The sequence below is a fragment of the Entelurus aequoreus genome, linkage group LG03 (assembly GCF_033978785.1).
Source record: "Entelurus aequoreus isolate RoL-2023_Sb linkage group LG03, RoL_Eaeq_v1.1, whole genome shotgun sequence".
NCBI classification, from domain to species: domain Eukaryota; kingdom Metazoa; phylum Chordata; class Actinopteri; order Syngnathiformes; family Syngnathidae; genus Entelurus; species Entelurus aequoreus.
Window position 1 is genome coordinate 59,910,686 of NC_084733.1, and position 15,248 is coordinate 59,925,933.

Consider the following 15,248-nt stretch of genomic DNA (forward strand, 5'->3'; position numbering starts at 1 on the left):
TGGTTCCAGGTTCAATTCCCACTTCCGCTATCCTAGTCACTGCTGTTGTGTCCTTGGTCAAGACACTTTACCCACCTGCTTCCAGTGCCACCCAAATTGGTTTAAATGTAGCTTAAAGATGTTGATAATGGGTTCCACCATTTAAAGCGCTTTGAGTCTCCAAAGAAAAAGCGCCATATAAATGTAATTCACTGCACTTCAATTAAGTTGGTGAAAAAAACTTTGACTTTTACTGACCATTTCCTCCAACTAAGATCTTGTTTCTTCCATGTTGGAAGACTGAGAGTGTGAACTAACTAAGAGTGGGGCTCCAGCCCCAAACCCCACTATGCATGGCACAGGAAGGAGGGACACACACAGCTCTCAGAGTCATCAGTGACACTTGCGTGTCAATCACTTGTCCATTTGGTTATAGTTTAAGTTTATTCAAACTTGCTATACAGATGGGCAAAATTTTTACTCTCGTTGGAACAAATTTGGATGGATTTATTTTATAAGAAAAATGCGATGAAAGGGTTGAAATCCCTATTCGCACATGTCTGACAGTAGTTGGTTTGTTTTTTTCCAAATCGCACTGTCTATTTTTAGGCGCATTTGCAAGTAAAGTTGTCACACAGTACAGCCCTGAGCGTAGTCGGCCTAAATATTAATTGAAAACAAGGCAGAGGTTTCATTTAACAAGTATATTTATTATTTTGGCCACTGTAATGTTACACACAGTTTGAACAGTAACATTGCATTTGAATATTTAAGTGATTCTTCAAAGAATCACGTGGCAAGAAAACACAGGTTGTTTTCTCGCCACTAGATGGAGCCCGCATACCACAGTTTAAAAATCATAGGTAGATTCCAGTGTTTCCCACACATTCATTTATTTGTGGCGGCCCGCCACGAAAGAATTACGTCCGCCACAAATTTAAAAAAAAAAAAAAAAAAAATTATTTTTTTTTGTCCTGTCCAGCTTCTCAGGAAAATCATATAGTTGATGTACATGCCCATATAGGCTGTTCAGATTTACTTTACAAAAGAGAAGTGTAGGATACTTCTCTTGTTGCCTTATTTGTATTTGACCACTACTGTTTTCTGTTTATTTGTTACTGACTGTGGCAGGACACCTCTGCCTCTGTTTCACTTTATGTTGCTGGTAAATAATATGGTTGTAGTAGTAGGCTAAAGTTAAATTATTTAGTATGCACTAATTAAAGGGGCAGAGCTTAAAGAGACATTTTAGCTTTTATATTTTATAAGATATATTTTTTGTAAGAACCACAATTAATAAATATATTTCAGTGAATAACTTATTGTTCAAATCTGTATATAAATATGTACATAAAGTGTTGTAATTATATTGTAAAATGGATGGATGGATGGATGGATGGATGGACGTTTAAAACAAAACTGTTATTATTAGTAAGTATACATTTGTTGAGCCTTTTTAGAGAAAATCATGTCATTGTAGTAAATTATGCAAATTACTCGATTATGTCATGGTGACCACGCCCCCACCGCCACAGGTATCTTGGCAGTTTATGGGAAACACTGGATTCCATTAAAATGACAGAATAATAAGATCTTGAACTTGCATATTTCAGATTACTAACATGCACAATCAAAGTTGATAAATCCATCTGATGACTTTGTGTTCTCTGATCGAAACCCCAGTGGTCCATAATTCCATGCACCCGTCTCACAGTTTAATACTCAACATTACCTCTTCAACCTTGCTTATAAACACATTATAATAGGACTAGTCTGGGGGTAGGTGAAGGAATTTATCTCGTGGGTTCGGCTTCCATGGCCTATTATGCAAAATTGACTATGAAGTATACAAACCCCTACCCACAAGCACATGGAACTGCAGTTTGTAGGAAACAGTCATGTGATTACTTTCATGACATTTTAACTAATTAGTAGGTTATACACACACAGGTTTTTTTATGGCATGGAATTCAATTCTCCCAGAGGGATTATTACATTTGTGACAGGATATTGTTAGAGGGGGTTAACACTTTACTTATGTGCGTGCAGCAAAAGGTCTTTGCAATGAGTCCATTCAGCCAAGCTTAGCGGCCAAATGCTTGAGAACTACTGCACACAACCACAAACTCATAACTAATGAAGTCAATAACTGCAACAATAACATGTTATGTTGTTAAATGAGGTTTAAAAGATAAGAAAATGTCACATTTCTCAGACGCTAACCAAAAAGTTCAATTTTACCCGTCCACACACAAACAATTAGTTTTTCATCACAGCCAATTATGCCAATTAAAATATGGCATAATTGTTGGGCCTCAGCGCTACTAAAAAACTCCAGATTAATGTCACCATGGAAGTTTAATGCAAATCTGATGTCATATTTCAGAATAAACAAGCTTTGTGAAATCTCCACATGACTGCCATTATGTCGAGATTTGTATATTGGTAAACGTGCAGTATGGGCCAAACACATAAATTATCTATATACATCTACAAATACCATAGAGCAAATGCAACTGGGAAATTAAAAACTCTGCAATCATAAACGCTACAAGATAATAAAAACAAATGCAATGGAAAACTGCTGCAGATGCCAAAAACACACGCAATCACCAAAGAACATCCATCCATCCATCCATCCATCCATCCATCGATCCATTTCCTACCGCTTATCCCTTTCGGGGTAGCGGGGGGTGCTGGAGTCTATCTCAGCTGCATTCGGGCGGTAGGCGGGGTACACCCTGGACAAGTCGCCACCTCATCGCAGGGCCAACGCAGATAGACAGACAACATTCATACTCACATTCACACACTAGGGCCAATTTAGTGTTGCCAATCAACCTATCCCCGGGTGCATGTCTTTGGAGGTGGGAGGAAGCCAAAGTACCCGGAGGGAACCCACGCAGTCACGGGGAGAACATGCAAACTTCACACAGAAAGATGCCGAGTGCTGGATCGAACCCAGGACCTTCGTATTAACAACAGCATGAGAGAAATATCAAACAAACTGAAGTTTACAAAGCTCGCACTAAGCAGAGGCTCAGATGGTAGAGCAGCCATCAAGAAACTTGAGGGTTCCTGGTATATATCCAGCTTCCGCCATCCAAGTCAATACCGCTGTGTCCTTGGGCAAAACACTTCACCCACCCGCCTTGCCTCCATTGCATCACACACCAGGGAATCAATGTGAATAAATGTTTGGTGGTGGTTGGCACAAATTGGCCTCCACGTTTCCGTCAGTCCACCACAATATTAAATTAGTTTTTTGTTTTCTTATTGTTATTAAGACACGAACAATGATGCACAGAAGAAAGTTGGATGACTTTTTGAAAAGACCTATTGAGAAAGGTAGATTTTTCTCTGTCTTTGTTAAACACGCTGTAATATGTTATATTATAGAACAGAGGTGTCAAAGTCATTTTCACTGAGGTCCACATCGCAGTTATATTTGGCCCCAGAGGGCCGCATCTAACAGAGAATGCTATTATTACACAGTTTTTTAATGCATTGTATTAGTAGATTTTTCAAAAAATATATGGTAAATTGCGATAATTTCCCCTCAAAATGTATTACTGTAAATGGAAAAATAGTACTGCTGTTTTTATGGTAAAAAAAAAAAAGGCAGCGCAGTTGCCAGAATTTTACTGTAAAATATAAATTAGTTTTTTTAATGTAAATTAAAAAAACTGCAGTTTTACTGTAAAATTTTGGCACCTGAGCTGCCAGTTTGTTAGTTTTTTTTTACCGCACATCAACAACTGTAGATTTTTTGGCGTATTACTGTAAATGCCAAAACAGTACCACAGTTTATTACAGTAAAAACAAGTACAGTTGTTTTCATTTAGAGAAAAATGCTGTAAAAACCACAGTAGATGTCACAATTTTACCATGAAATCTATTGCTACTTTTACATTGCATAATTTGATGGATAACTTGCTTTGAAATCATTATTATTAGTTTTAATTTCTATTTAAAAAATGGTTTGATAATTTATTTTTACATAACTAAACAATATTTAAATTAACATAATTTGCGGTTACATGGAGTACATATATTTTTTTTCTCCCAAAATAGAAAGAAAGAATACATTTATTAAGAAAAGTTCCAGTACTTTATTGATACATATTATTTCCAGGGCCAAATAAAATGAAGTGGCGGGCCACATCTGGCCGCCGGGCCTTGAGTTTGACACCTGTGTTATAGAGCAACCGATTTACGTAGCCTATGTTTGCATAGCGTAGCTCTGACAAATGGATCTGCTCAGAACGTTCTAAGGTCCTTTACTTTACACCAATACAAGGACTTTGCTCATGCTGCAGGCACATATTTGTATAAATGTAATATTTAATCATGGAGTAAATCTGCTATGTCAAACACTAATTGAATAACATTGCTGCCCTGTCAATGGAAAAAGATGCCACATTTTTGCATTTAAAAAGCATAGCTGTATAACAGATTCGATAGACTAAAACAGCCATCAACCTGTAGAAATTAGTTCACAATGCATGAATACATATGTGAATTACAGTACAGGCCAAAAGTTTGGATACACCTTCTCCTCATTCAATGTTTTTTCTTTATTTTGTGACTATTTACATTGTAGATTGTCACTGAAGGCATCAAAACTATGAATAAACACATGTGGAGTTATGTACTTAACAAAAAAAGGTGAAATAACTGAACATGTTTTATTTTCTAGTTTCTTCAAAATAGCCACCCTTTGCTGTGATTACTGCTTTGCACACTCTTGGCATTCTCTCGATGAGCTTCAAGCACACCTGTGAAGTGAAAACCCTTTCAGGAGTGTGCGAAAAAGTAATCTAAGCAAAGGGTGGCTATTTTGAAGAATCTAGAATATAAAACAAGTGTTCAGTTATTTCACCTTTTTTTGTTAAGTAAATAACTCCACATTTACATTCATAGTTGTGATGCCTTCAGTGACAATCAATAGTGTAAATAATCATGAAAATAAAGAAAACGCATTGAATGAGAAAGTGTGTCCAAACTTTTGGCCTGTACTGTACATACACTAGTAGTTCAATACAATTAACATGTATGTGATAACAGGGACATTGGCATAATGATTGATGATAAATTGAACTGGAAATCTCACGTAAAAAATATACAATATAAAGTTGCAAGAAACACGTCAATAATGAATAAAGCAAAACATGTTCTAGACCAAAAATCCCTTCATATTCTCTACTGCTCACTAGTGTTACCATATCTGAGCTACTGTGTAGAAATATGGGGAAATAATTACAAAAGTACAGTTCATTCATTAACGGTGTTACAAAAAAGATCAGTACAATACATAATGTTGGATATAGAGAACATACAAACCCTTTATTTATTGAATCAAAAATACTGAAATTCCACGACATAGTGAATTTGCAAACAGCTAAAATTATGCACAAAGCAAACTATAACCTGCTACCCAAGAATATACAACAATTCTTCTCAAAAAAAGAGGAGAAATATAATCTTAGAGAAAAATGTAATTTAAAACATTTGTTTGCACGTAAAACACTTAAGGCCTTCAGTATATCAGTATGTGGAATTAAACTATGGAATGGATTAAGCAAAGCAATCAAACAATGTACTAACATGCTCCACTTCAAGAAACTCTTCAAACTTAAAGTGTTTACAAAGTACAAAGAAGAAGAACCATGATTAACATTCTCAATTTATTTCATCCATCCATTCATTCATTCTTAAAGTAATCTTACTTATCTCATCATATGAAATATGACTTACTTCACCAAATTATCATTATTAAATTCTTACTATTATTTATTTATTTTTATTGTGATTACTTATGGAGTTTATTGTGAAAAAAGTGTGAACAGGAGGTGAACAAAAAGTTTTAGCAACTGTTATGTAAAGAAAAGGGGTAGGATTAAATAAACTCTGCTTCTTCCTACTCCTTTTCGAACATGTTGAAAAGAGAAACTGGAAATTGTGATGTATCATGTTGTATGCTTGCATGTTCGCAATAAACTCAAACTCAAACATTTTACCCCAAATAACTGAAAAGTGACCATCATTTGATTTGGTAAAGCAAGGTGTTGAGCAGCAATTAACTTCAAGCTACTTTGTTATACATCGTATGTTAATGTCACTGAGTCAGCACATGAAATGCACACTGATTACCTTTTAATGCAAAATGTTTAAACAAGTGCCTGATTACACAAAGAAATTGAATTGTAATTAAACTTCATATATAACCAAACCTGGACATATAGACTCCAATTCAACATCATGAGCAATTTCCTGAGTATTATAGTACAGGTTATAACTAGCATGTAATATGTTAACACTGAACGTTCTAAGACAGCGTTTTAACCAACCGGACTAATGACATATGTCCATTGCAAGGATAATGTCAAATGATACAGCGAAGTGCTAAATATAATAAAGTTAGCACTAAGGCTAGCTAGCAAGCTAATGACAGCGGGCCGCACCCTGCAACTTCGCCTTCAATTATGTATGAACACAAGTAACTCGGCGATAAAACAATACCTTGATGTATTTTGAGGTGTCATCTTTGCTCCAGTCACCCAACAATTGTTGTCACTTAATCGTGTCTGCAAGCATGGGCAGAATTAGCATCCTCGGTTGAATATTTACCCGGATTACGGACAGTCGACATTTTTTCCGGTTCTGACGAAACAGCTGACTAAATTGACCAATAGGAAAAGACTATTCCGGGCTGAGCATGACAAATGAAAGAGCGTGTTTACCTAAACCGATGACGTACAGTCTTTTTTGCAACAATTAACATCGTTATTAGCAAAACATGTTTAACAGAATAATATCAATTGGCACATAACTGAAGCATATTGTAAAATGCACACATGTAAACAGGTTTGGATAATGAATTAAACGCATAAATCATGAAAGTATATCTCCTTCACGTAGAACAAACATTTACACCAGATACGACCTTCTCTTGATATATGTTCTGGATATCAATAGTCCATTACATTATCCATCCATTTTTTTTACCGCTTATCCCTTTCGGGGTCGCGGGGGATGTTTGAGCCTATCTCAGCTGCATTCGGGCGGTAGGCGGGGAACACCCTGGACAAGTCGCCACCTCATCGCAGGGCCAATAAATTATTATTATTATTATAAACTGCCCCTAGTGTGTGAATGTTCTCTACCTACGACCCCGAAAGGGACAAGTGGTAGAAAATGGACGGATTATATTATTATTCGCAAATGTCTACTGAATACTAATTTACGTGTTGGCATGTCGCAAACGATGTCGTCACAATGTAAGTCTGTATGCAAATTTAAAACACGTAGCCAAAATCCACACAAATTGTACAATTCTACAAAAGTAGCGTGCGATAAGGTTACTTGGTGTTTATCATTTATTATATTATTTTTCGGTGTGGGGTGTTTTATTTTGAAGAGCAGGAAGTGCTTCAGTTGCTCTGTGATTTAGGTATACGCGGATTGTTTATCTTTGATACATATTAGTACACGTAAATATAGAATTGCAGTAAAGATTAATAAAATGAAATACAATCAAGATAACATTTATACGACTGGGAAGGTATCGGGCACTTTGGTCTTTAGAAAAATTTAGCATCTGCTATTTTTCTTAATTTCTGAGCGACCTTTTGTCTAAAAAAGAAAAACGTTCCCATAATTGTTACTATACCTTGATTCCTAATTTCCTTCGTCCATCAGTTTCCTAAAGTGCTCTTATCAGTACATAATCCCGTGTTATAAAGACCAGACATGTTATTATACGAATTGTAAGTCAATAGATGTTTCTAAAAGTGTTCATATACAGTATGTATACCATTATTCAACATGCTGGTCACCTTGACTGTTTCAGCATGTATTCCTGAACAATGTAGACAAGGTGATCTAATGGATGACTGAAACGACATTTGTCCTGACGTCCTTCTGAAAAATGTTTAAGTAGAGTGGTGTACATGCATAAACACCTTCTTACATGTTTCTTTGACATTTATTGCCTTCAACATTTGCTGCAATACACATTCTTGAGGATAATTCAAGTATGTTATTGTCAATTGACTTTTCATCTTCTAATTAGTCGACAGCAATTACTCAATTTCAAAACAGCATTCCATTTATCAGGCTTTTGCTTCACAGTCCACAAAAACAATCAAACAATAAAGAAAGAGTAAATACTTTGACATTTATATCAAATGCCACATCCTGGTGGGTTCCAGAGACAATTTCAATGACATGCAGGTGGATCTAAATCAATTATATTTTTTAAAGCTGATTTATGTCAGTAGTTTTGTAGTAAAAAAGTAAAAAACTACTGGTTCACACATTAATTTAAAAAAAGAACCGCAAAAAAGTTATTGGCCTGGTGTCTTTATCTTAATGGAACTACTAAAAATCATATAAATTATTCTTGTTCATTGAAATGCACTTTTGATAAATCATCCAGGCACGTAACATATCTCAACTCTTCTCATAACACTGAAATGACATAACAGCAGATACTGTAAGTGAACTGTAATAAACTTTGTTTGATTGGCTCATTGAAAAAGTAAATACTTGAAATGATTCCTTGTGAAGCAGTAGACACAAAAGAAGGAAAAACAGTAATTGTGGGTATGAAAAACACATATTGATGTACTCCTGTAACAATAAAAATATAGTAAAACATGTCTAACAATTGAAGGATGAGGGGCCACTTTGGTGCAATCTGTACATGAAACATTCTCCAATATAATGTAGGTAAAAACAATATCTTATCTTTGTGTTTGTTACACACTACAAAGCAATTTTGAGTAACTTCTAGTAATGAATTTTTTTTTTTTTTTAATCTTTTTAAATATGCTGAGGTGCTGGCCATTGTGGACAAGACTGGTGGAGCTGTAGTGCAGGTGAAGAACAGAATCAGAAGTTCATAAGGATGTCTCGCTCTTGCATGCTGGTATAGAATGACTTTCCAAACACAAATGAGTGCAACCCTGCCCTCAGCTTTTCAGCAAAGGCCATAACAATATTCAGGTCTCCTTCCACCGTCAGATTCAGGTCATTCTTTAAATTACGCAAGGTCTGGAAAGGCTTCTTCCCCTTTTGACTGAAAGTAAAGAGAGGCAATGGTTAACAACCTGTCAAAACTCAAGACCTAGAAATTTGCATTAGCCAAATAACTGCTGCAGGTATGCACCAAAATTCCAAGGCACAATGAATTATGCATGCTGCTCCACGATGACAAGATCACATAAACCATCTTGTTACCAGTAAAATGACAGGCTGTTCCGTAACATCACAAACGAACCACCTTTATGCCCTCACACTACACAGTAACAATGACAGTTCCTTGCATCCATGTATTCGATAAGAACAATTTTAATGTGGTCACATAAATAATCATTTAAATAAGCAATTTTGTTTGCATGCAAACAAAAGTTGTTAAAAAAGTTTAAATAATGACATTTTCTACATTGGTCAAAAAAGTGGCCAGCTAATATACTTGGTGAAAATACCTGATTAAATACATTGTTACAAGATAAAATTGGTACATACTGTTGCAAAACATTACATCCTTCCAAAGTCCAGAACTGTTATAGTAGCTTTATTGTAACCAAGAGACAAAATGTAAAAAATCAAGAATAATACCTTAAGTAAAAGTTATACATTAATTTGCATTGGCTTGAAGGAAATACATATTGGATCCTATACCAACCAGAAAGAGTTTTGACCCCCAAATACCAGTTACAGTTCCCAAATACCAGTTACAGTTCAGGCGCCCATGTGACTTTCTGCTTTAAAAACACACCTGAGCTGTAAATTGCGTTTCAATTACATATTAGCAGCCAATTACCACTGAATCCTATTTAAGTGATTCCAAGAAGCAGAGTTCGTAACACCTGAGTTGTGGCAAAATATTGTTAAAAGGTAGAAGAGATAGAAAATGCTAATCTTAAGGGCAGAATATAAAATATACTGTGTAGCCATTTCGTAGCGTTTGCATAATCTCTAACAGCTGTGTGTGACATCTAAGGACACTAGAATCAGGGTTCTGAAGTGGCCCTCTCATAGTCCAGATGTCTATTGAAAGACATCAATGTCAGGTTCCATCAGAGCCAAGCAATTTGGAGGATCTTGAAGAAAGGCAGAATTAACTGACATCTCTTATGAGACGTGCTAAGAGCCGCCTGCTCATGAGGACACTTAATTGCGGGTCAATAAGCCGCTACTTTTTACCCCCAGACTTTGAACACAATGCTGCGCCTAATTTATTATGTTTTTACGGGTTCTCGAGCCTCACATGCTGCTAATTAAGTTTGCCTCATCACATCAGACAATTAAATTTTGACTTAAAATCAAACGGAAAGTGCCTTTACCCTCAATCTTGGAGAAACCATACGCAACAGAATGGAATGGAACTTGATTGTCATTGCACTTAAAAAGTACAACAAAACCTGTATGGGAACAGACATACAGTAAAGTGGAAGACAGAACAGGAAGACTGATGGGTCGCCACAAGAGTGGCGCCCCGCAGAAAGATAGGAACAAAGGTGACCATGGGGGCATGGGAACTCCCAAACCAATCTCCTATGGGGGGGGCTCATACCGGTACTAATATAGTACCGCGATACTAATGAATCATATTCGGTACTATACCGCCTCTAAAAAGTGCCCGTCCCCGCGCCCCCTTTTTTTTAAACGGGCATGACGGCACGTCGTGACATTGCTGGTTTTCCGAGCAGAGGAGCATGTTCGGCAGCGCACAATCACGTAGTACTTACAAGCAGACAATGTGTGTAGACAGGAAAGGGAGAACGAACGCATTTTGGCTTAATAACTAAAGATAAAGGTGAAGTTATAACACTGAAACACCCTCAGGAAGAGGTGCTTTAAAACATGGCTAGCTAGTTAGCAGCTAACGTCCAGCCGCAAAACAACGGTACTTCTAAATCACTAATCCTCGCCTCCATGGCGACAAATAAAGTAAGTTTCTTACAAGTATCATCCCTGCAGGACGAGAAATAGCTAAACATGCTTCACTACACACCGTAGGAGGATACAATAGCTCACCGGCGTCACAATGTAAATAAACGCCATGGGTGGATCTACACCTGACATCCACTTTAATGATACCAAGTACAAGAGTGTATCTCGTCGATACTACTGTGATTACATCTTTATATTGTTTTAGCATCAAAACATTTTTTTTTCAAATGTATTTTATATTCATAAACTCAGGAAATACATCCCTGGACGCATGAGAACTTAAATTATGACCATTGTATGATCCTGTAACTACTTGGTATCAGGTCGATACCCAAATGTGTGGTCTCATCCAAAACTAATGTAAAGTATCAAACAACAGAAGAATAAGTGATTATTACATTTGAACAGAAGTGTAGATACAACATGTTAACACAGAAAATAAGCAGATATTAACAGTAAATGAACAAGTAGATTAATAGTTCATTTTCTATCACTTGTCCCTCATAATGTTGACAAAATAATAGAATGGAAAATGACCCAATATGTCACTGCATACGTCAGCAGACTAAGCAAGAGCCTTTGTTTGCTTACTTACTACTAAGACAAGTTGTCTAGTATGTTCATTATTTTATTTAAGGACAAAATTACAATAAGAAATATACTGTACTGTATGTTTAATGTACCGTAACACTTTTTGTTAAAATAAAGCCAATAACGCCATTTTTTGTGGTCCCCTTTATTTAGAAAAGTACTGAAAATTATCGAAAAGTATCGAAATACATTTTGGTACCGGTACTAAAATATTGGTATGGGGACAACCCTAGAGCACATATTACGACACAAAAAACTTGATATTTGCAACAAGGCAGGGAGCAGGCATCCGGCCCAAAGTTGTAGCCACCAGGAGCGGTGCTCTGTTGTCCATCATACCACGGGGGTGAAACGACAAAGGCGTAGTATGTGTGCCGTGTATTTTCTGTGGATGTATTTTTCATGTGTCAGCCTGAAGAGTCTCCTGTCTCTTGAACTTGGTGCCCTCGCAGAACGATAACACAGCCAGTCAGTCCAACAAAAGTCAACAAACAGGTGTACGTCCGTGAAAGATGGGGAATGAATTTGAAGCTTCTGCACTGGGCAGTCCTCTGGGGGTGTCTTGTAGCAGCGACTTTACCAGGCTGTTCCAGCAGGAGGCAAAACGCAGATTAGAATGTTTGTGTTTGAGCGAGCAAAGACAAATTTAAACGTTTCAATCTAATTGTCCATTTCTGGTCCTGAAATGGTTCATAATTTTGCTTTACAGAGCCGAGAGCTTCTCCAAGATGTTATCCAGTTTGTGATTCAGTCCAATTTTGCACACCCTTCAATGATTTGTGCCAGCTTCTGGGTAGCTTGAACAGCTGCCAGCATCTTCCGAATTTGTAGATACACCAGAGCAACACTTACTCCAATCAGCACATCCGAATAGGTAGATGTCTTCAACGCCCTCAAATGAAAGAAACGCCAAGCACCCAACTTTTCACTTTTCCCAAGAGTCCATCATGTGTCCAGCAACAACCGTTCCGTCTGGACGGACAGGTTCCCCCAAACCCAAACTTTTTGTCGAGGAGATCTTGTCAATTTCGTTGAGAGGAAAGTTGGATGATGAGGACGAAGACAGCGCTCACCAGTAGGCTTAAGCGTGTTACAGGCACTGCCCTTTGTTCAATTTGTGAATGAACAATAGCACCTGTGCAAATAGTTCATGTTTCAATGTGTACATCTGTGGCTCGTAGCCATGAGGGCTCACTATATGTACTAATTAAAATTTTCCCCAAATATAGGTGTGCCCTATAGCCCAGAAGTTACAATACAAGCTGGTCTCAAGTTTATCCACCAACACCTGAATGACTCAGACAAGGCATGAGTGAATCTGATGTGGTCACATGAAACCAAAATTGAGTTCTTTGACATCAAGTCCACACTAAGGCCTCATTTACTAAAGCTTCGCGTGTCAACGGCTGTCAATTTTTTAAAAATGTTTTGGTGACAGTAAGTGTAGTAAAAATTAAGTGCACATTTTGAAAGTATTTGCAGTTTGCAATAATCTTGCGAACAAGGTTCAGTTACTAATCGATAATGTAGTAAACGCACTCATAAACAACTGCAAAATATTACACACACAAATATACATGGTGCACCACTTACTCTTCTTTAGTTTAAACAGTTGTTGAAACAAACATGTTTGATTACCTTTTTCAGATGACAATGCTGATGAGCTTGTTGTGATTATTTACAATGTTTTCCAGAAGCAAACTAAATTCACATTCAGCCCGTAGTTGCATCTGTATGCTCTAGTTTGGGTAGTACGTTGGTTTGACCTTGATGTAATTGTGTCTCTCCAAGTTATTGTACAACAGATCTGACAGTCTTTAAAGTACCCCAAAGCTGCCACAAATGATTGGAGGATGCGGGCAGAAATGTGGACACTCTTGTGATTTGGGTAACATCGGACTGTCTGCCCTGCAGGATGAATTTGAGGACTAGCCATAGAAAATTTAGAGTGAAAAGCTAATTTTATTTTCACTTGCATACAAAACATTCTAACTTGGATTGTTCTCTGGCTTCGAGACTCTCCCAAAGGACAGTGCGGCAAAGACATAACAAACTCCCTTCTTGTCTCTCATGGACACACACCTATTGTTGTTGACTTTGGACCGACTGGCGGCTGCAATCACACCAAGGCCGTGGAACAGAGACACGCGGCAGGCTTACACACACATATGCATCCACAAAAAATATACGCCACACACACATACCCCACCCCCCATCCAACGCTCTCGATGCTTGAATCCCTTTGGGGTGATGGACGGCTGGGCAGAGCCTGAAGAGCTGCAGCCTGTCACCGTAGCCCCCACTACCTCCCCTCTATTGCAAGTCTCGAGTTGTATGTTGTAATACGTATATGTGCTTTGCTATGGAGTTTTTCCCCCACTCCAGACTGGGCCACCTTAGGAGCCCAGTCTAGATTGTATTTTTTTACTCATCTTCCCCAGCATTTACCTTTTTCCCATCTTTTACGGGGAACCTTTGCGACCCATCAGCGTTCCTGTTCTGTAACCCCGTAGACTGTTTGTCTAATCTTGAACGGGTTTGTGCTGAAAACAAAGTTTTGTTGTACAAACCCCGTTTCCATATGAGTTGGGAAATTGTGTTGGATGTAAATATAAACGGAATACAAATGCAAATCATTTTCAACCCAAATTCAGTTGAATATACTACAAAGACAACATATTTGATGTTCAAACTGATAAAAAAAATTTTTTTTGCAAATAATCATTAACTTTAGAATTTGATGCCAGCAACACGTGACTAAGAAGTTGGGAAAGGTGGCAATAAATACTGATAAAGTTGAGGAATGCTCATCAAACACTTATTTGGAACATCCCACAGGTGAACAGGCAAATTGGGAACAGGTGGGTGCCATTATTGGGTATAAAAGTAGATTCCATGAAATGCTCAGTCATTCACAAACAAGGATGGGCCGAGGGTCACCACTTTGTCAACAAATGCGTGAGCAAATTGTTGAACAGTTTAAGAAAAACCTTTCTCAACCAGCTATTGCAAGAAATTTAGGGATTTCACCATCTACAGTCCGTAATATCATCAAAGGGTTCAGAGAATCTGGAGAAATCCCTGCACGTAAGCAGCTAAGCCCGTGACCTTCGATCTCTCAGGTTGTACTGCATCAACAAGCGACATCAGTGTGTAAAGGATATCACTACATGGGCTCAGGAACACTTCAGAAACCCACTGTCAGTAACTACAGTTGGTCGATACATCTGTAAGTGCAAGTTAAAACTCTCCTATGCAAGGCGAAAACCGTTTATCAACAACACCCAGAAACGCCGTCGGCTTCGCTGGGCCTGAGCTCATCTAAGATGGACTGATACAAAGTGGAAAAGTGTTCTGTGGTCTCACGAGTCCACATTTCAAATTGTTTTTGGAAACTGTGGACGTCGTGTCCTCCAGACCAAAGAGGAAAAGAACCATCCGGATTGTTATAGGCGCAAAGTTGAAAAGCCAGCATCTGTGATGGTATGGGGGTGTATTAGTGCCCAAGACATGGGTAACTTACACATCTGTGAAGGCGCCATTAATGCTGAAAGGTACATACAGGTTTTGGAGCAACATATGTTGCCATCCAAAAAACGTTACCATGGACGCCCCTGCTTATTTCAGCAAGACACTGCCAAGCCACGTGTTACATCAACATGGCTTCATAGTAAAAGAGTGCGGGTACTAGACTGGCCTGCCTGTTGTCCAGACCT

General features: G+C 37.8%; 2 protein-coding genes across 6 annotated transcripts in view; both read right to left on the reverse strand.

Moving 5' to 3' along the window:
• kiaa1109 (KIAA1109 ortholog) overlaps window positions 1-7,093 on the reverse strand; it is a 260,969-nt gene extending 253,876 nt beyond the window's left edge. For 4 of the 5 annotated variants that reach the window (XM_062042306.1, XM_062042308.1, XM_062042307.1 and 1 more), the window contains exon 1: window positions 6,502-7,093. The gene's annotated coding sequence lies outside the window, so the exon portion shown is untranslated. The remainder of the gene's footprint in view (window positions 1-6,501) is intronic. The other variant, XM_062042309.1, reaches the window with a different exon arrangement.
• Window positions 7,094-7,935: 842 nt separating this feature from the next.
• Window positions 7,936-15,248, reverse strand: part of c9orf72 (C9orf72-SMCR8 complex subunit) — an 82,890-nt gene continuing 75,577 nt past the window's right edge. Inside the window, exon 10 of the mRNA XM_062042313.1 lies at window positions 7,936-9,061. Within this exon, the coding sequence (XP_061898297.1) occupies window positions 8,875-9,061 (187 nt within the window). The 3' untranslated portion in view covers window positions 7,936-8,874. The remainder of the gene's footprint in view (window positions 9,062-15,248) is intronic.